The 22,323-nt window shown below is 47.8% G+C and overlaps 1 protein-coding gene across 3 annotated transcripts in view; it reads right to left on the bottom strand.

Moving 5' to 3' along the window:
- The window catches only part of mtss1lb (MTSS I-BAR domain containing 2b), an 85,322-nt gene that overhangs the window by 13,806 nt on the left and 49,193 nt on the right, over positions 1–22,323 (bottom strand). For all 3 annotated transcript variants that reach the window (XM_038969724.1, XM_038969726.1, XM_038969725.1), the window contains exons 4-9: positions 6,411–6,495; positions 4,596–4,687; positions 4,176–4,250; positions 2,206–2,363; positions 1,624–1,731; positions 1,123–1,220 (exon numbers count right to left, since the gene is read on the bottom strand). In XM_038969724.1, the coding sequence (XP_038825652.1) occupies positions 1,123–1,220; positions 1,624–1,731; positions 2,206–2,363; positions 4,176–4,250; positions 4,596–4,687; positions 6,411–6,495 (616 nt within the window). The remainder of the gene's footprint in view (positions 1–1,122; positions 1,221–1,623; positions 1,732–2,205; positions 2,364–4,175; positions 4,251–4,595; positions 4,688–6,410; positions 6,496–22,323) is intronic.

Below are 22,323 nucleotides of genomic sequence, written 5' to 3'. Positions count from 1 at the left end.
AGTTCATATGAGAGAGACGGGTAGTTTATATGATGGTCAGAGGTTAAGATGAGGACATTTCCAAGTTGGAGTTGAATGTAGAGAACAGCAGCAGTGAAATAGGGGAACCCAACCAGAATACGGGTGAAGGAAGCACAGAGTGGAGAAGCCAAATACACAGGAAGAGAAAGAGGCCGTGCAAATACAGAGGAATAGGAAGTGATCATACCACAGGAAATAGAGAAGAGGCCAAACACACAGAACACCAAGGGTAAGTGTGAATGCAGAGTGGAGAGATTGGGAGACACACACACATGCAGGGATGGGGATAGACATGTTGAGGGGGGGGGGGGGGGGGGGGGGTCAGAAGTAGAGGGTTGGGAAGGGAGAGGAGGAGGAAACATGGAAAAGACAAGTTAAGACCGTGTGAGAACCAAGCATGGGTTGGGTAGATTAGACACACAGGGTACAGGGCAGGGTTGCTGGCATGCCCAAAGACATGGCCTCTCAGACAGTGACACAAGCGACACACCAGAGCACTACCGTGACAAGCCTGAGAGATACTTCAGAATAGAAGACACCACTTCAGACCTAACAAGTGTCCTACTTCACACATGGAAACTGGGATTATTTTGAAAAACACTCAAATAACATTCTAACATAAATGTTACGTGCTATTCGTTATCATCAAACAAGTCTGTTTTAAGTTGAAATAAAGTTGTCATTTTCACCACTAAGAGAAAAAAATACTTTTTTTTAGTGCTCTGAGTGTTGCAAGCCATATGGCGCCATCTGTGATTAAACTCTGTGAGGACAGAGGACACAACAGACACATGGACCAGCAGACAGACGCTCAGTAGACTCTCAGAGACAGACATGTGCAGACATGCAGGGGCGCCTCTTTTACTAAGACACGACACATATCTGAACGCCACCTCTCACTGACACACTTTCGCTGTCACCTTTTATTGTCAGATGTACTGCATGTTCCCACTCACATAGCGTACAACATATCATCCACACACCTTGGATCAAAACAAAATAACCCCCCCCCCCCCCTTTGTTGATCAAATCAAATGAATCCAGGTCAATACAAATGTCTGTATTTCTAGTCCATGTGTCCTGTCTCCCTCTGGTTCGTACCTGCACATGCTGCTCTTCCTGGAGCCAGAACTGCTGGGGGAGGAGGGAGGGGTCTGGTAGGACCAGCTGTAGTCTGAACCCTTCAGGTCTTTAATCACCTGGGAGAGAGCGAGGACAAACCAGTTAGCACCATATAAGTGTTATACCCCTGAAAGGGGGGAAATATGAGAACGATTCACACGGACACGTAGCATTAGCTTAAGTTGTAATGCATGAGCTGGTAAACTGCATGGTTCCCCTATAGGAATTCCTAGGCATTACTAATCAAACTCTGTACAAACAGACATGTTTATCACATTCAGATAAATGAATAGCATATTGCTTGCTGGTACACATTATGATGCTATTATTGTTATGGCACATTTCACTCTATCACACAAGCATTGTTCCATCTAGCATTTAATGACCTCTGTCTAGACAGTGGGACTGAGAGATGGTACATTATACTAAAATACTAGACTAAAAATAATAAAAATATATCTTAGAAGAGAGAATCGGCACCTGCTCGCTGGCGGGGGGCAGTTTGTGAGGATCAGTGGTCAGCACAGTGAGGTCATCAATAATGGCCTGGAGGTGAGTGATCTCTCCCAGCATGGCAATCTCTCCATTCTGATCAAAACAACAAGACTCATTTCAGTCAGTTAGTGTTATTATATATGGCAATAGCGCTGGCCTTATGTGAATGACTGCAACTGTTCAGCTTTGACTCAACACTAGAGGGCAATGTCAATATATTTTAGCTGGTGGCTTATTGACTTTTCTCCCCCCAAGTTAGGTTTCAGCCCCTGACAAGTCTCATCTCCTCCGGTTTCATCTTCACTCTGGCCCAATCCCAAATCGTCCCCTAAACACTTGATAGGATTTGATTGGTATGAGCAACCTGGTAATAGCTCCACCTCACCCTCTGATGGGCTTGATGGAAGTTTTACCATATTGCTTACACCAATCAAAACCTCTCAGATCTCCACAAGTGCAGAAAGCGTAGGGATGACGGGATGATTAGGGATTGGCCCCATGTCTCACCCCAGGTCCCTGGTGTTTCCCCTCCCCATACAGCCCCTGCCTCCCCTCCTCCAGTCTTACCACTACAGGCTGCAGGAAGCCGATGAAGGTGCAGAAGCGTCCCCTCTCCTCCACCAGAGCTCGGCGCACCGCCTGCTTCTCTGTCTCCTCCATCAGCAGGTACATGTCATTCACATCATGCATGGCACTATCCAGCTGGGGCTGCAGGTCCCCTCGGCCTGGGAAGCCAGGAGGAAGAGCACAGGGGCCAGGAACAAGGGGCAGGGAAAGGGAAACAGAGGGCAGGGGCATAGTATACAGGGAGTGGGGGGATTGGGAATGGAGAGAGAATGCAGGGAGCGGGACGAGGAAGAGGACAGGGGATGGTAGAAGGACAAAGGGAGGAGAAGAGGGTAACAGAGAGGTCACAAGGAAAAACCAAAGTGTGACACACAAGAGAGAGGAGAAGGAGAGAAAGAAAAGATTAGAAAATGTGTGGTGTGTCTGGGCTTGAAGGGACAAATGTCACCCCTCCCCTCCTCTCATCCCTCCCTTCTCGGTCCCCAAAGCCAATAACAGACACCATGGACACAGGACAGAATGATCTACAAATACTACACTGGTACGGTATCTACATGAGATAAACAGAAATGCATACAGACACTAAACAGACTGACATCTACAGAAGTTAAACCAAATAATGAAAAAAATGAACGAATGAAAGTATGTCTTCAAAATGTCTTGTAATGTTAAGTCATGCAGCAGGGAGTAGTGTCAGAGATGGTCATGGTAGAGAAGCGAGGGGGGGGGGGTCTTAGTCAACAGCAACCAGTGCTGTGAGCAGAAAGCAGAAAGAGCTTTAGAACAACAAGCCATGCAGGAGTCACAGGGGTCACAGGACAGCTTTCCAGAGGGCTCAGAAAGAAGACGTTTAATGGTTACAGCTAGTAGGCCTAACTAGCTGAAGATGAGTGTATCAGGCCAAATGCATTATAGTGATGTAAATCACGTAGCTATTTACTGTCTCCCAATAGTCATTTTTTGGTCATGGGAAACCCCTCTACACAGAATACATGTAAAGAAGAAGCTGTAGCATAGCATAGCAGTGTTGTGGGACGGGATCAACATACTTACCCTGGATTTCTACAGAACGGAAATCAACCACAGACAGAGAGAGGGGAGAGACAAAAGAGGAAGGGACAACAAAGGTGGTTGAGAGGAGGATTTGGGGGACATATAGGGGGTCAGAGGGGTGACAGAGGTAAAGGAGAGAAAGCAGAGATCGTTGAGCTCATCGTTAGGGTTAGTACAAGGAAGCCATCACACCTCAGTTCACGGCCAAAGTGCGCACGGTTAGAGCAAAAACACTGTTGCAGCAAAATCAAAATCAATTCCACCCAAACATCAATGTCCACCGGTTTTCAGATGAAATACACCTCAGTTCATCATTTTAGATTCTTGCATCTGCCTGGCAACTGTCTAGAAACAGCCTTAAATAGACAACAGTATTTATTGGCTGCTGGATCAGAGTGAACTGTTTTATCGCGAATGAGGGAAGGCCTGTCATTATCATCCTGACCACCAGGGGAGAGTGTTGCTCTACAACCTCGGTCTTCACTAACATGGAGTGGAGCTATGTTCTCCCTCACTGCGGCTTCCCTCATTTCACCCCCTCTCTGTAGTGATTTGAGGCGATGGCCCTTTTAAAGACCAAACTGTAATCGTCAACGATCTACAAACACAAACGTCAGCTATGTCAAACGCTTAAAAAAACTAAACAGTGATATAGTCAGAATGCCTTGGCAAAGGATCTCACCTTGAGGATTTGACCTTGACATTTTCTACTAGTACTACTAGTACTACTGTAATATCATGCTGAAGGGAAGACGCAGCTGAGACCGCCACATAACAGAGAATGTCCGGGTTAACCGGGTTAACCCAAACAAAATGCACAACCTGCTGGGATTTTAGAGCGCTGGATCGCCGGAGAGGGCAGTTTGTGTTCAGCCATGCTAGCTGTCAGTCAGAGAGAGAGAAGAAGAGCGGCCTACCTTTCCGGGCCTTCTTCTGCAGTTTCATGGTGTCTGAGGACTTCTTCTTGATCTCATGACGAGATCTCTTGTACTCTGGAGGAGAGAGCGGGGACAGAATGTCATCCATTTTGGACACCGGAGACAGAGGGGAATATGATTCGCCAGAGGTACCCTGCCTGTGTCCCACACCTCCATCATGAGGTTTTCATCATGGCCACCTAGTCATCCCCCTCATTCCTACTTGCCATATATCACTCCTCACCTCTCCACCATGCTCGCTGATGTGCAGTGAGTGCTCTGGCACAACAACGGTTGCCGTGCATCACCCAGGTGGGTGCCACACGTTGGTGGTGGATGAGGTGAGGTTTACCCTTACTATTTAAAGCGCTTTGGTAGAAAGGCACTATATAAATCCAATCCAATAATATTATTATTCACCTTTGGCATGGTCCTTGTCCAGCTGGTTGGCTGTCTTCTTCCAATCCTCAATCCTGTCCTGGAGAGGAGTGATCAAGCTCTCCATCAGGGCACTGGGAGGACAGAGGGAAAGAGTAAGAGCGAGGTACAATGGGTGTGTTAATTACTGGTTATAATAACGATTTACTTGTATTCTTTTTTTTTGTTGTATTTTTACCCGCTTTTTCGCCCCAATTTCGTGATATCCAATTGTGATCCAATTACGATCTTGTCTCATGGCTGCATCTCCCTAACGGGCTCGGGATGAGGCGAAGGTCGAGTCGCTGCCTTAGACCGCTGCACCACTCGGGAGGCTATCGTGATTTTCTTATCCATTTAAATGTAACAATGTGGCTTCATCTGGCACACATCATATGGAACACGTGGACAAAATGAGTCTTTGCATTGATGAATTCTAAAAATGATATGTTTTCTTATGAAACCATGGGAAATATAAGCTCTAAGACATAAGATCTTTAGAAAGGGAAAGCGGTTATATAATTCTCTTTCGTGGCTCGTCCCACTTCACTATTTCTGATATGTGACACATCTGCACACCCCCGTCACTCCAGGATGAGCTGGGAGTCCCATGGTGGAGTCTGGAAACTGCAGCCTCCCAGGTCGACCAATCACAGACTGACAGCACAGTGCTGATGTGTACTTCAGCCCTGATTATAGTGTGGCACAAAGTAGACGGGTTAGGAGACCGGTTTTGATGTGCCACCGCAGGGTGAGGAAACTTTGCTCCCAGAAACGCTTTGTTAGGAATGTAAACACCCCCAACAAGACACCACCATCCTCACCACAGACACCATCTTCCTCATCACCACAGACACCACCACCATCATCATCATCATGGTAATAGCTTCTGATTTGGAAAAATCATTCAAGACTGCAGACTAAATAGAATGGATTCCTTTCTTTGAGATTTACTGTCTAGAACAGAGTAGGCTGCTGCTGGTGGTTCCATTCATTTAGTCTACGTGTCTGAGAGAATAGTCTACAGACGTCCTATAATGAGGTGCTTGGGATTTGGGGAGAGGGAGGGAGAGAAGATGGAGGATGGGGAGATGGAGGGTTTTAGTCCTCACATTCTGTTTTCTCCTCCCTCCGTCTCCTGTCTGCATCACACAGTTTAGGGAGAGAGTGTTCCAGTCTAGATAGTGTGTAGAATAACCAGTCTGAGGTGATCTTGTGTCTAAATCACACATGCACAAGTGTTCTGCACTGCTATTTCCACATTACCACAGACCCGACCCAAACACTGGGATAGACTTGCATGGAAAACCCATGACTGGTAGCTCACACACAATTCACTCTCCTACCATGGAGAGTCTGGGCGGCAGGTAGCCTAGCGGTTAAGAGTGTTGCGCCAGTCACCAAAAGGTTGTTGATTCGAATCACAGAGCCGACTAGATCAAAAATCTGCCGATGTGCCCTTGAGCAAGGCACAACCCTAATTGCTCCTGTAAGTCTCTCTGGATAAGAGTGTCCGCTAAATAACCGAAATGTAAATTTAGACCTGCCACCTATTCTCATTTACATACTGTTGTAGCTTCTGAACGAAAAACAAGGGTCACAGTTTGTCCAAAGCTTACCACAGACTTTCAGAAGGTCAGCCAAGGAACATGGATGGGATGACAGCTACTACTCATTACTGTTGGCTGCCATCGTCAAAGATACGGTTTACACAGAGCAGTGACTGACAGTTCATGGGACCAATCCCCACTAACGGAGTGATAGCAGGGACAGCGCTAGGCCTATAGGAGGATGCCTGTGTAAGAGGGCGGGACTTACTTGGTGAAATGGCGCAGTTTGGCCTCGATGCTGCGATGCCGCATGCACATCCTGGTAAGAGCTGATCCAATGTCTCTGGTGGCGCCTGAAAGAGATCACAATACAGAGGTTGGGGAAACACTCGGGAAAACGGTCAGTCAACGTAATGTATACTGCAGACCGACAAGCCAGGCAGACCACCAAACAGACTGCCCACTGAGGTCTGTTTAATATTCACTCCAACAGACAGCAGTAACCTGGAGGTAATATACACACTCCTGCCCTAGTCCAAATAAAGATATTAAGGAGAGCCGTTTCAGAGGCCTACGCAGTGTGTGTGTGTGTAGTGTACAGTATGTGTATAGTGAGCGTGAGGCTGTGAGTGAGTAACCTGGAACTCTGATAAACATCAGGCTATTTTTAGCCGAGGAAGAACATTTGGAAAAAGCTGATCCCCGACTCTGAGCGGGCCACTTCACTTGCTTCCAAAGAAGCTGAGCCAAGCAACCCTAGAGTTTTAAAACCACGGGTGTTACTGGCTTAGAAAGAGCCTCAGAGTACACACTCCAGTGAAGAAACAAGACGCACTCCAATTCAAATCAAATGGTACGTGTCACGTGCGGCGTACACAACAAGGTGTAGACCAACAGTGGAATGCTGACTTACGGGTCTTTTTCAAACAACGCAGAATTAAAGACAACAAAAATTGAAAGTGTGACACGAAGAATAAATACAAAGTGAATAACGAATAAAAATAACTTGGCTATATACAGGAGTACCAGTACCGAGTCGGTGTGCAGGGGTACACGGTAATTGAGGTAGCTATGTACATATAGTAGGGGTAAAGTAAACATGATAGATGGTATGTTAACATGCGAGTAGGAAGAGTCACATCTGGAGTTCTAGTACCTAATACATGCAATCTCTTAGTCTGATAGCCTCCAGCATCAGGGTTAAATCTCACCAGTGCTGACAGAGGTATGGCTCTAGAGAGCTGAACCCAGATTTCTGGACAAGGTACAAGGGGTTTAGCTCCGACGGGATTTAACCCTCTTCTCCCTAATCCTGGTGCTAAGGGGTTATCTGGGCAAACCACACCCCTCTCTCTCCGTCTACCTGGGGTTGGCTCGGACTACACCCCTGTCCCTACACGTGCCCCAGTGGGAGGGGGAGGGATTGCCCCAACTCCGTCTGATTACTCCTGTTGGACAAGCAGACCCTTCCACCTCAGATAAGTACAGAGATGCCAGCTCCTCCTCCTCAAGTCATATCATCATATTACTCCTCCCTGTCTCCCAGTCGCTCATTGACACTGTGTGTGTGTGTGTGTGTGTGTGTGTGTGTGTGTGTGTGTGTGTGTGTGTGCGTGCGTGCGTGCGTGCGTGCGTGCGCCATGAGAGTGGCCTGGACTGAGACGCAGCAGGATCCTATCTGAGTCAATCCGAGCATCCAGCCCCCTGCCACATTTCATAATGACAGATCTGGGGCTCCTGTGACCTTGGCCATACCTATAAGACTGGTGAGAGAGATGGGCTCCTAGTATTCAAATGTAAACACATTGATTACACACAGAGAGGAACAAATGATAAGGGGGGTGGAGGGGGGGTACTTGTTCATTTGTGACAGTCATTTTTGCCAAATGATGTCTAGAGGTGAACCAAACTATTAATGCTCATTGCTGGCACGGTAAGGACAGGACTTATTATTGACAATGCTGGTAAAGCAATCAGCCTTCTGTATTGCTGGCCCCTCCTTCACTTGGATGTCTAAAGTCAAATCAGTGATTACTGCACAGTAACACACACACACACACACACACACACAGAGAGAGAGAGACTAAAAGGCCACTCTCCGTGAACACACACTGTTAAAATACAGAGGTCTATTCATAATTATAAACTGGGTGGTTTAAGTCCTGAATTCTGACTGGCTGACAGCTGTTGTATACCAATGGTATGACAAAACAATTATTTTTTACTGCTCTAATTACATTGGTAACCAGTTTATAATAGCAATAAGGCACCTTGGGGGTTCGTGGTATATGGTCAATATACCACACCCCCTCGAGCCTTATTGCTTAATTACCCAGCAACCATGTATTAACCCAGCCCATGGCAACGCCTCCTACCCCTACACCACAGCTACCCTCTACCCTCCGCCCACACACACCCCAACACATACGGAAGGAGTGGGGGCATTTTCTAACCTCACTTTGAAATAGTGTCTAATGTCATGCCAATAAAGCACCTTGAAATTGAAAGTCTGGGGGAGAGAGGTTGATACCTAGTGACAAAAAGAGAGAGGAGAGAAAGCGAGAGAAAGAGGGAGACAGAAAAAGAGAGAAAGCGAGAGAGAGAGAGGCGGGGCTGAGAGGGATCTCCTCACACATTCTAAAGAGCTAACTGCTGGGGAGAGAATGTAACAGCCTGTATGTGTGTGTGTGTGTGTTTGTTTGTTTGTGCTCCTTTTAATATATTCTCTTCCTGTTTTATATTCTTATTAACTTCCTCTCTCTCGCTCATAACAACATCCGCAAGAGATCAACAACAAGATGAGGGAGAAAAAAACTCCAGGCTCACATCTGGGAAACAAATTAGGCCAGCGTGTGTCTAGCTGTGTGTGTAGTTATGTGTCTAGCTATGTGTGTGTAGCTGTGTGTCTAGCTATGTGTGTGTAGCTAGGTGTGTCACGTTCTTTCAAAATCGAACCCAGAAGCAGACCAGGACAAGGAGAGTAGGAAGAAGGTGAGTATTTATTTACAAGTGAATGTGAATGGGTAGATATATCCAGGTGGCGTAGCGGGCAGCGGTGGTGAGTTGATGGGAGTAAATAGGTGGATCCAATGGGGTAGCAGAATCCTCCGACGACCAGGCGGGAATGGGGTAAATGATCCGGGTGAGTAACTGAAGACAAAACAAAACGGAGGTAAGTTTAAGGCAAGCAATACGTAAAAAAACAACAAAACAAATTCTATCCAACTTGAGGCTGATACTATGGCACAACATACTGTTCATGGCTAACGATCCGGCAGGGAATGGATGTCAGGTCCGGGCTTATGAAGAGGAGAGATGATGATCAGGACCAGGTGTGCAGATAGCTGATGGGATACAGGTGCGGGTAATCAGAACTCCCAACTGGCTACATTGCCCGGCAACCAGACAGGGTGCGTTCCAGGACGCCGGAAAAAAAACACTCCAGGACAGAACACAGGCAAAAAAACGACTCAGGAAACGGGATTCGTGACAGTACCCCCCCTCCGACGAACGCCACCGGGCGGACTACCCGGAGCGCCAGGGTGGAGGCGGTAAAAGTCACGAAGCAGGTCATCGTCAAGGATCTGACGCCGAGGAATCCAACTCCTCTCCTCAGGACCATATCCTTGCCAATCCACTAAATACTGGTACCCTCGACCCCGCCGTCTGGAGTCCATGATGCGGCGCACCGTGTAGACAGGACCACCTCCGATCATCCGAGGAGGACGAGGAGGAGGGGGCAACAGAGGACTGAGGAGAACCGGCTTGAGGCAGGAGACATGAAAGGTGGGATGTACTCTTAGTGTAGCAGGCAACTTGAGTCGGACCACAACAGGATTAATGATCCTCTCCACTACAAACGGACCAATGAACTTCGGTGACAGTTTCCTCGACTCAGTCCGTAGAGGAAGATCCCGTGTAGCCAACCAAACCCTATCTCCGACGGTATAAGCGGGGGCAGGAATACGGCGACGATTCGCCTGGATCTGATACCGGTCAGAAACCTTAAGGAGGGCCTTCCTGGCCCGATGCCAGGTGCGGTGGCAACGACGAATGTGGGTCTGGACAGAAGGAACCGAGAGATCCCGCTCCTGAGAAGGAAACAAGGGAGGTTGGTAACCGTACAGGCACTGGAAGGGAGACATCCCAGTGGCAGATGAAGGGAGAGTATTATGAGCATACTCGACCCAGGGTAATTGAGAGGACCAAGAGGTGGGATCAGAGGAAACAAGACAGCGCAGCGTGGACTCCATCTTCTGGTTGGCTCTCTCCGCCTGACCATTAGATTGGGGGTGAAATCCAGATGTGAGACTGACTGTAGCTCCAATGGCCAAACAGAAGGATTTCCAGACAGCAGAGGTAAACTGAGGACCACGGTCAGAAACAATGTCACAGGGCAACCCGTGGACCCTGAACACCTCCCTAACCAGGATCTCGGACGTCTCAGTGGCAGAAGGCAGCTTGGAGAGGGGAACAAAGTGGGCAAACTTGCTGAATCTATCCACAATGGTCAGAATAACCGTGTTACCAACAGAAGAGGGCAACCCCGTGACAAAATCCAGGGCCAGATGCGACCAAGGTCGCCGGGGAATAGGTAGGGGGTGAAGAAGCCCAGAGCTGGCCCGATTGGTACTCTTATTCTGCGCACAAACAGGACAAGCGGCAACAAACCTCCGGGTATCTTCTCCCATGGCAGGCCACCAAAATCGTCTGCGCAGTAGCGCCATAGTCCGAGCAACGCCAGGGTGACAAGCTATCTTGCTGGCGTGGGACCACTGAAGGACAGCAGAACGAACCGACTCAGGCACGAACAACCGACCGGGTGGACCGTTACCGGGCCCGGGCTGTGTCCGAAGGGCTGCCATCACATCCTCCTCAATCCTCCATGTAACGGCTCCCACGACAACGTTCTGGGGAAGAATCGTCTGTCTTGGCCCCACTCTCCTCCGTCTTGGAGAACATCCGGGACAGGGCGTCCGCCTTCCCGTTCTTCGACCCAGGTCGGAACGTCAGGGAAAAATTGAAGCGTCCAAAAAACAAAGCCCACCGGGCCTGACGGGAGTTGAGACGTTTAGCCGATTGCACGTAAGCCAGATTCTTGTGGTCAGTCCAGACCACAAACGGTTGCTCCGCTCCCTCCAACCAGTGACGCCACTCCTCCAAGGCAAGCTTCACAGCGAGAAGCTCCCGGTTACCCACATCGTAGTTTCTTTCAGCTGGAGAAAGACGACAAGAGTAGAAGGCGCAGGGATGGAGTTTACCGTCAGTGGAGCTACGCTGGGACAGGATGGCGCCCACCCCCACATCAGACGCATCCACCTCCACAACGAACTGACGGGAAGTGTCAGGTTGAGAGAGAATCGGGGCGTTGGTGAATCGGCTCTTCAAGTCCAGAAATGCTCGGTCTGCCTCAGGAGTCCAACAGAAAACTCTGGTGCAAGACGTCAGGGCAGTTAAAGGGGCGGCCACCCGACTGTAATCACGGATAAACCTCCGATAAAAATTCGCAAACCCCAGGAATCTCTGGAGCTGCAATCTTGTACCGGGCTGGACCCAATCCCGAACCTTCTCTTGGTCCATCTTGATCTCTCCCCTGGATATGATGTACCCGAGGAAGGACGTCGTGTGGGCGTGAAAATCACACTTCTCAGCCTTCACGAACAGACGGTTCTCCAATAACCGCTGCAGGACCTGCTTGACATGCAGAACGTGGCTAGAAAGCTCCTTCGAGAAGATGAGGATATCATCCAGGTAAACGAACACAAAAATACCAATCATATCTCTCAGAACGTCATTCACCATACTTTGGAACACAGCAGGAGCGTTGGTCAGTTCAAACGGCATCACCTGGTACTCAAAATGTCCCATCGGAGTATTGAACCCAGTCAACCACTCGTCCCCCTCTTTGATCCGAACCAAATGATAAGCATTACGTAAATCAAGCTTCGTAAAAACCGTAGCACCCTGTAAGGAATCAAAAGCCGAGCTCATCAAGGGCAGGGGATACTTGTTCTTGACCGTAATATCATTCAAACCCCGATAATCAATACACGGTCGAAGAGAGCCATCCTTCTTGCTCACAAAAAAAAATCCTGCTCCCAGAGGTGATGACGAGGGCCGAATGAGACCTGCAGCTAGAGACTCCTTGATGTAGGTCTCCAAGGCCTCACGTTCAGGTCGAGAGATACTGTATAACCGTCCCTTGGGAAAGGCAGCTCCAGGAAACAGATTAATCGCACAGTCATAAGGTCGGTGGGGAGGAAGGGACAGAGCCTTCTGTTTACTGAATACTTCACCCAACTCGTGATATGTTTCTGGAACCAGTGATAAATCAGGAGGAGCAGAGTCACTGACCTGACTGGAAACAGCAGGAGAACAGGCAGTCCTAAGGCAGTTAGCATGACACTCAATGCTCCAACTAGTTACCTTACCCGTCACCCAATCAAACGAGGGATTGTGTTCCTTCAGCCAGGGGTAACCAAGAACCAGAGGAACATGGGGCGAGGACAGAATGAAGAAGGAGATAAACTCTGAATGATTCCCCGACACCAACATCTTAACCGGTTCAGTCCTCATAGTGATCCGTGCCAGACTACTGCCGTTCAGAGTGGTTGCTTCAATGGCTTCCGGCAATTGCTCCTTGGAAAGCCCCAGCTGTTCCACCAAGTCGGCATCAATAAAGCTGCCATCGGCACCTGAATCGATAAGAGCGTTCATCTCTAAGCTCTGATCCTTATTCATAAGGGTCGCAGGAAAACGGGTTCTGACAGGATCCTTGAGAGATTGAAACTGGCTCGCTAAAATTCCTCCCAAAACTAGCGAGCCGGGCAGTTTAACGGGCGCTGTGGACAAGCGGAGATGTAATGTCCCGAGCTACCACAGTAGAAACAGCTGTTGGTCTCACGTCTACGTTGGCGCTCCTCCTTAGTTAGCCCGTGTCGCCCCACTTGCATTGGTTCAGAATCTGGTGGCAAGACCCCTCCACTAATCCCGTGTGGGGAATAACGATCAATACGTTCTGGTTCACTTCCTGAACCGAATGGTAACCGAGTTGCTGATTGATTGGATGGGCCCCACTGCTTCTCCCTCCTTCTCTCTCGGACTCTATTATCTACCCGAATAGATAAAGTGACCAAGCTGTCTAGGTCACTAGGCTCTGGATAGGATATCAGCTCGTCCTTGAGTTGCTCCGACAACCCCTGGTAAAAAGCCGCTTGTAGTGACTCCTCACTCCAACCACTCTCCACAGCCAATGTCCTGAACTCGATCATAAAGTCTGCCACACTGCGAGCTCCTTGGCGAAGAGTGAACAAACGTTTAGCTGCGTCCTTACCTCGGACTGGATGGTCAAAAAGCTTTCTCATCTCTCCCGTGAACTCCAGGTATGAAGCCATGCAGGTCCCCTGTCGTTCCCAAACGGCTGAAGCCCATTCCAGAGCTCTTCCACACAGCAGTTCAATAACAAAGGCTATCCTAGCCTTGTCAGTGGCGTAAGAATGGGGCTGCAGATCAAACACTAACCCACACTGCATAAGAAACGAACGGCATCTTCCCAAATCCCCTTCATATTTCTCAGGCGTCGGTACCTTGGGTTCACGGAAGGAAACCGCTCCAGACACGGCAGGTGAGATGGGTGAAACAGGTGGTGAATGAATCGCCGGCAAACTGAGCTGATCCTGGATTTGTGTCAAGCTAGCAGATAAGTTCTGGATTGAACCCGCTATCTCCTGTAGCGTCATCTTGTGTTGTCCCAATGTCTTCCCCTGCTGGGTAATGGCATGGCAAACGGAGTCCAGGTCCGCTGGGTTCATCCTTGGCCGGATCGTTCTGTCACGTTCTTTCAAAATCGAACCCAGAAGCAGACCAGGACAAGGAGAGTAGGAAGAAGGTGAGTATTTATTTACAAGTGAATGTGAATGGGTAGATATATCCAGGTGGCGTAGCGGGCAGCGGTGGTGAGTTGATGGGAGTAAATAGGTGGATCCAATGGGGTAGCAGAATCCTCCGACGACCAGGCGGGAATGGGGTAAATGATCCGGGTGAGTAACTGAAGACAAAACAAACGGAGGTAAGTTTAAGGCAAGCAATACGTAAAAAAACAACAAAACAAATTCTATCCAACTTGAGGCTGATACTATGGCACAACATACTGTTCATGGCTAACGATCCGGCAGGGAATGGATGTCAGGTCCGGGCTTATGAAGAGGAGAGATGATGATCAGGACCAGGTGTGCAGATAGCTGATGGGATACAGGTGGAGGGTAATCAGAACTCCCAACTGGCTACATTGCCCGGCAACCAGACAGGGTGCGTTCCAGGACGCCGGAAAAAACACTCCAGGACAGAACACAGGCAAAAAACCGACTCAGGAAACGGGATTCGTGACAAGCTGTCTAGCTATGTGTGTGTAGCTAGGTGTCTAGCTATGTGTGTGTAGCTAGGTATGTGTATGTGTGTGTGTGTGTGTGTCTTAGAAAGGTGAGGAATGTGAGTAAAATTAAGCATGTTTAATCCCCCCCCCCCCCCCCCACACACACAGTATTTGTACAGTATGGGCAGCCAATAGCTCAGTCACTATACCTTGTTTATCTATAGGTCAACCCCTAATAGAGACAGCTAGTGAACTAATCCTGAAAGGAGCTCCTCTCCTCTGTGTAGTCTGCTGTCATCCCCATCTGCTCCTGCCACAGCACAGCTAGCCAGCGTTTACTGTTAGCCTCCCTGCCTGTAACCCTCCTCCTTGCAACGCCCCCCTCCCGCAGTAAACCCACAGGGAGCCAGCACATATTGATTTTTCCCATGACATTTAGTCACCAACACCATGGTGAGGGAACAGGCTGATATGACAGAGAGAAAGGGGGAGGGAGAGAAGGAGACAGCAAGGAGCGGGTGCATTGGGTGGATGTGAGCGGGAGTGGGAGAGAGAGGGAGTGGGAGAGAGAGGGAGTGGGAGAGAGAGGGAGGCAGAAGGAAAGAGCGACAGAGAATGACAGGCAGGAAACAGAGTGATCAGGCATCTTCTGCTGACATTAGTGTTCCCTCCATCTCTTGCCCCCCTAACTGATTTCCACAACCACACATCCTGTCAGGCTACAGACACCTTTAGGTTGCTAATACAATTCAGCATGACAGTCTACAGTCGTGGCCAAAAGTTTTGAGAATGACACAAATATGAATTTTCACAAAGTCTGCTGCCTCACTTTGTATGATGGCAATTTGCATATACTCCAGAATGTTATGAAGAGTGATCAGATGAATTGCAATTAATTGCAAAGTCCCTCTTTGCCATGTAAATTAACTGAATCCCCCAAAAACATTTCCACTGCATTTCAGCCCTGCCACAAAAGGACCAGCTGACATCATGTCAGTGATTCTCTCGTTAACACAGGTGTGAGTGTTGACGAGGACAAGGCTGAAGATCACTCTGTCATACTGATTGAGTTCGAATAACAGACTGGAAGCTTCAAAAGGAGGGTGGTGCTTGGAATCATTGTTCTTTCTCTGTCAATCATGGTTACCTACAAGGAAACACGTGCCGTCATCATTGCTTTGCACAACAAGGGCTTCACAGGCAAGGACATTGCTGTCAGTAAGATTGCACCTAAATCAACCATTAATGGGATCATCAAGAACTTCAAGGAGAGCGGTTCAATTGTTGTGAAGAAGGCTTCAGGGTGCCCAAGAAAATCCAGCAAGCGCCACGACCGTCTCCTAAAGTTGATTCAGCTGCAGGATCGGGGCACCACCAGTACAGAGCTTGCTCAGGAATGTCACCAGGCAGGTGTGAGTGCCTCTGCACGCACAGTGAGCCGAAGACTTTTGGAGGATGGCCTGGTGTCAAGAAGGGCAGCAAAGAAGCCACTTCTCTCCAGGAAAAACATCAGGGACAGACTGATATTCTGCAAAAGGTACAGGGATTGGACTGCTGAGGACTGGGGTAAAGTCATTTTCTCTGATGAATCCCCTTTCCGATTGTTTGGGGCATCCGGAAAAAAGTTTGTCCGGAGAAGACAAGGTGAGCACTACCATCAGTCCTGTGTCATCCCAACAGTAAAGCATCCTGAGACCATTCATGTGTAGGGTTGCTTCTCAGCCAAGGGAGTGGGCTCACTCACAATTCTGCCTAAGAACACAGCCATGAATTAAGAATGGTACCAACACATCCTCCGAGAGCAACTACTCCCAACCATCCAGGAACAGGTTGGTGATGAACAATGCCTTTTCCAGCATGATGGAGCACCTTTCCATAAGGCAAAAGTGATAACTAAGTGGCTCGGGAAACAAAACATCGATATTTTGGGTCCATGGCCAGGAAACTCCCCAGACCTTAATCCCATTGAGTACTTGTGGTCAATCCAGAAGTGGGTGGACAAACAAAAACCCACAAATTCTGACAAACTCCAAGCATTGATTATGCAAGAATGGGCTGCCATCAGTCAGGATGTGGCCCAGAAGTTAATTGACAGCATGCCAGGGCGGATTGCAGAGGTCTTGAAAAAGAAGGGTCAACACTGTAAATATTGACTCTTTGCATCAACTTCATGTAATTATCAATAAAAGCCCTTGACACTTATGAAATGCTTGTAATTATACTTCAGTATTCCATAGTAACATCTGACAAAAATATCTAAAGACACCTAAGCGGCAAACTTTGTGGAAATGAATATGTGTCATTCTCAAAACATTTGGCCACGACTGTACTATACGTCTCTCTCCTCCCCTCCCTCAGTGAGGCTATCGAACGGTAGAACTAGAGGATGTGACTTCTTTTCTTCCTTCCTGATTTATCAAAGAGGGAAAGTCGGGGTCATGACAGCCTTGAGTATTTTCTTGCAGGTAAGAGAGAATAAGCCAAGTCTCCACTGAGATGGAGTGGAGAGGCAGCTGTTCAAATACACACAGTGGTGCTAACAGCTAACATCCACACGCCCATGCAGACACTGACCTATGGAATCAACACTCGGGCCTAAACAAACAGCAATAGGACTCAACAGGATTCAATACTACACAGACATCAGACATCCAGCCACGTGGTCTCCGTAGCAGTAGGAAAGTGTGTGAACGTGAAATCCCAGTTGCTAACCGTACAATCCTGATTCCTGACCCTGTCTTTTCATCTGTTCTGTGGGACAGCTGCTAGGGGTTCCCCAGATCTCCTCAAGTGTATTTCCGGGAGATAAAGGCACGTGTGCCGACCGCAGAAGCAGACAACCAACCCAGACACTGTTGCTAGTCTCTGCCCAACCCACTGCCTCAACAAACACAGACAGACCCAATATTCACAGCTCCCTGTAAAATACTGCAGTATGCAACCACCCTAAACAACATACCACACACACACCATCTCATACCATCTCACCACTGCCAGTCCAAAACACTAACACACATATCTCAGGTCTCATACTCACTCTAACGTATCCCCATGGTAAGGTGAAGCACGTGTTGGGAGAGAGGAGGAAGCCAAGCCAGTCTGCACTGCATATTCATGGAGCTCTATTAATGCCCTGATGAATTCACTGGGTGGTGAGCAGTAGATCAAAACACACACACTACTTTTCATCTTTGGATGCATGTTAGTGTTTGCATATGAAATAGATGCAGTAGGAACTCAGTAGGCTGCATGCTTTGTGGCAGTGGGATATGGACATGCTCAATTCGTGAATCATTCTCCACACTGCCACGCAGCCCTCTCTCTCCCTGTGTGTGTGTGTGTGTGTGTGTGTGTGCGTGTGCGTGCGTACGTGCGTGACAGTAAAGAAGGTGTAATTAGTACAGCCCCTGCTGTGGGCGCCCCACCCTCCTCTACGGGGACTCCCCCTGGGATATCCCTCTATTCTCTCATCCCTCGCTCTGCCTTTCCTGACATTGCTCAGCTTCCTTTCTGCCATTCTTCCACCCTGGGACACGGGAGGGTCACTGACCTGCCAGGGAGGCTGCATTATAGGTGGTGCCAGCTTTGTCTGAGTGTGCCCACTAGTAAAAACACCCTGACACATTGACGTGTTAGTTATAAACACTATCCTGTCCTCTGTGTGAAATGTTCCTATTCGTCAGTCTTTGAGAGACGGTGAGTGAACAAGTGAGAAAACAAATTAAAAATTGTAGAGAGAACCTCATTTTCATTCCGTCTGCACTGTTGATGAACTTTAGGAAATAAGTGGAGAAACTCAGCCAGTTGCCTGGCAAGACTCCAATACTGCTCACTAGCTTAAACCCCATTAGACCTCTGTGGAGGCACAGCAAGTCTTTCTAGCAGGTGGGTTCAGTTTGAGGACAGCAATGCAATGCAGGCAGGAGCGTGTGGTTAATGCACAAGAACACTGTTTTTCCATTCCGCTCGTTGGAGAGACACAGTCAGAAGAAAACACACAGACACAGCCCCCTCGTTCCCTGCCTTCGTTCCCTTTCCAAATCTATCAGCACCCCTCAGACTGACAGTCCTGCTGGTTGCCGTGACAATGCAGAACTAGCACTCCTCGTGACTGTCGGAGGGGCTGTCTGTTGCTAAGGTCACTCTGGCAGAACATTCTTTAACTTCCACTCCTCTCTACCTAATAGAATAGTACTTATCTAATACCAGTCACTCTAAAGAGTTACTGTATGAGGATAAGCCTACATTCACATCCGTACCATAGTATCACTTTGGCAATGGATTATTAGACTGTTGCTTATCAGTGCTGGATCTTCCTTGATCACTGGGTGTCTCTCTTTCTCCTCTGCCACCTCCTCCCTTCCTCTATTTCCTCAGTCACAACCACCTCCAGCCATTTTCTGCTCTGTCACAAGGTGGGCGGCTGTGGTTTCACATGCTATCCCATGACTCTCTATGGGGCTCCTGGAAATGTTCCACATTTTAGAAATGTTTGCTTTCAGTGCCGCAGTAGGCCCACAGCCCTTCACATGCAAGTCACAACACTCAGAGCATTTGATCAGAAAATAACTTCAGGCTTTCCATTGGGAAAAAGGACATTGGGACCATGGTGAGAAAAAAATGTAAACTTACTGAACATTCTTGTGCCTTAGCAGAGACTTACAGTGGAACTGACAGCATTTTAACAACATGAACGCTTATTAAAATCTGTTCATATAAAGGTGCATTCAGAAAGTATTCAGACCCCTTCACGTTTTCCACACTTTAGAAATGTTTGCAAATTTATTACAAACAGAAAAAAATATATATCACATTTACATGTGTATTCAGTATTCAGACCCTTTATTCAGTACTTTGTTGAAGCACCTTTGGCAGCGATTACAGCCTGGAATCTTCTTGGGTGTGATGCTACAAGCTTGGCACACCTGTATTTGGGGAGTTTCTCCCATTCTTCTCTGCAGATTCTCTCAAGCTCTGTCAGGTTGGATGGGGAGTATCACTGCACAGCTATTTTCAGGTTTCTCCAGAGATGTTCGATCGGTGTTTAAGTCCGGGCTCTGGCTGGGCCACTCAAGGACATTCATTTGCCACAAGGGCCTGCCATCATTCACTTTGAACTGGACTGTGTGTTTACAGGCAGTTGCAACAGCGTGACGTTAGATAACTGGAACACATTCGGGCAAAAGTCACAAAATACACTTGATTGGATTGCTGCACATATGTAGATAAATACCACGAGTCATCTTACATTTGGGAACTTTACAGTCCTATTGATCAAACAACCATGAAAAGGTAGGCCATCTTTCCCTATATGCACATCAACAACAACAAGATCAACAACTAATGATAGGCAGAGCAAACCTTTTTCAGGAAGTTGGCAGTCAAAATTGCACTGGTAAATGATGGGGGAATAGCCTGCTCTTTCTTCTGCGGCTTGCCTGCCAATGTATGCTTGTCCTAACCAAGCCCCCAAGCTAACTGGCAAAAGACGGCTAGCTTGCTAGCTACGCCCAGGCAGAACTGGTTAGGTCGTTGTCATGTTATATAGTGCGTTCATGACTAACCAAATTTTTCAGCCTACGTATACTGACACTGGTCATATTCAAGAGGTGTGCGTTCATAAATTCATCAGTTATTGTGCACTCTGGCACACTTAGACAAGAGTGGTCTATAATCGGAGTAGATAGCTAGCCAGAGTGAATTTACGAAACACAAGAGATGTACTAACTGTATAACAGTAGTTTAGCATAGCTAGCTAGCTAACAAGGCGATTCACATCTCTTGCTAGCTAACCAAATGACACGTGCATCTCTAGCTGAAGAAGTCAGTCACCCACTAGCTAGCTATCTATCTTGTGATCATTGCCCTTGCTAGTTTGATTGTATTGACATTCCCAGCCAGTCCATTTTTGTCCAGAACACTGAGTCATTGAAACTGAAACAGTGCCTCCCGAAAGGAGGAAGCAAACATTGTACCAGGCCAGCTGGCCAGCATTTACAACCTGATAGCAATATTTGTTGGACTTCCAAGAAATGTATTGGTGAATGATATTAATCATGCATCGAACTGCATCCATCTATTCAGCTAACAATGTGTCCGTGTACGTCATGGAATGTTGAATCAAATACAACCTATTTTTTTAAAACCTCTTATAAAGTTGTTTTGTAGCATAAACTGGGAATTCAATATTTTTTGACTAATATTACAATTGTCTGTTTGTTTCATATCTGCAAAGTAGTTAACATTGTGTCAGTTCCACTTTCAATCCCTGGATCTGATGCAGAGTCTTATTTCAGGCTCTATCTTTATCCCATCAAGGAGAAGTGTGTTAGATCAGATCAGGGAGGATGGCCCAGCCTGCCATTGTGACTGACCCTTCCCTTGTGTCAGCCCTCCTCTCCTCATTTGCACACTAACCCAATCAATGTCTGCACAGCTCTATAGAGACACACACACACACACACTGCTGCTGACAGTACACCCCAATCAGCATTCTGTTATGAGAGATGGAGAAAATAGGTCACACACAAATACATGCCATGCACATACACCAACATATAAATGTGCCTAACACACTGACACACACAGACCGCATGAGCGCTCACTCACAGCACACTCTACTTGAGTGCTAAGCACACAAGCACACATATAGCTTATACCCACACACACACACCCATGCCGTGACTGCAGCATACTGTATCATAAACTCAACATTCATAATTTAGTGATTACCGAATGGGCAGAAAATAGCTCTTTAGCACACACATCTGGGCCAAACTCACTGGCCCTAAGCATTTTCACCCGGCCCATCTCTCCCTCCACTGGGCTAAGACTTCACAGAGTAGGAAGGCTTTCACACATACGGTCATGGGAGAGTTATACACAGCCTATTTCCCCTCCCATATAGTCCCATCAATTCACACTAGGGCTGTCCAGACGTGAAGGAGGGAGTGAAGTGGTTTTAGGTGTTAATTTCGATATTTACAGGGTTTGTTGTCTGATCGTTATGGTGAGCAGGTAAATAGGGTGAAAGGGGAGAGAAGGAATGGCTGATTTCCCCAGAATGAGGGCCTAGTGCAGCGGGGGTGGAAAGCGGTGTGGACGTCCCATCACCCCCGAACAAACCCCTTCACTCAGAGAGAAGGAGAGAGAAAAAAACAAGTGTTTGAGTGAGAGAGCGAGAGGGGCAGACAGACAGACTGACTGACAGGGGACAGACAGAGCTCCTCTAGCAGGCCTGTTTACCACGAACACACCCAGCAAGGGCTGCTTTCCTTTCCCAGAGAATATCAATGAGCCTCTTTAGACTTTCTGCTCAGTAATAATAGTCCACCATCACCACTTCCTCCCTCTCTCTCTCTTTTCCTCTCTCTCTTTCTTTCTTTCTCTCTCTTTTCCTCTCTCTCTGACTCACACAAGCATTTTCCTTTTCTCTGCGCCTCAGGCTTTGTGGCCTTCCCAACAGAGCATCTCCATGGCAACGGGGGGAGATGAAATCTGCAGAGGGATTCGTCAGCCCCTTTCCCTCTCTCTATTGCATCATTCACACACATACACACATAATTACAAAACATACACATGCTCAATACACACACACCTGTGATCTCCCCAGAGTAATCAGCTGACAGACTCATCCACTGTACATCCTGTTACTTCCTGTATCTAAGGAGGGAGTGTGAGTGAGTGAGTGAGTGAGTGAGTGAGTGAGTGAGTGAGTGAGTGAGTGAGTGAGTCATGTACAAGTCGTTTGGTAAATACCATTTGGAGGGCATTAATGAATGAGAGAGTTGGGGCGCTCTGCTCTGGTACT

The sequence above is a fragment of the Salvelinus namaycush genome, chromosome 30 (assembly GCF_016432855.1).
Source record: "Salvelinus namaycush isolate Seneca chromosome 30, SaNama_1.0, whole genome shotgun sequence".
NCBI classification, from domain to species: Eukaryota; Metazoa; Chordata; class Actinopteri; order Salmoniformes; family Salmonidae; genus Salvelinus; species Salvelinus namaycush.
This window is presented reverse-complemented; position numbering and strand designations above follow the sequence as displayed.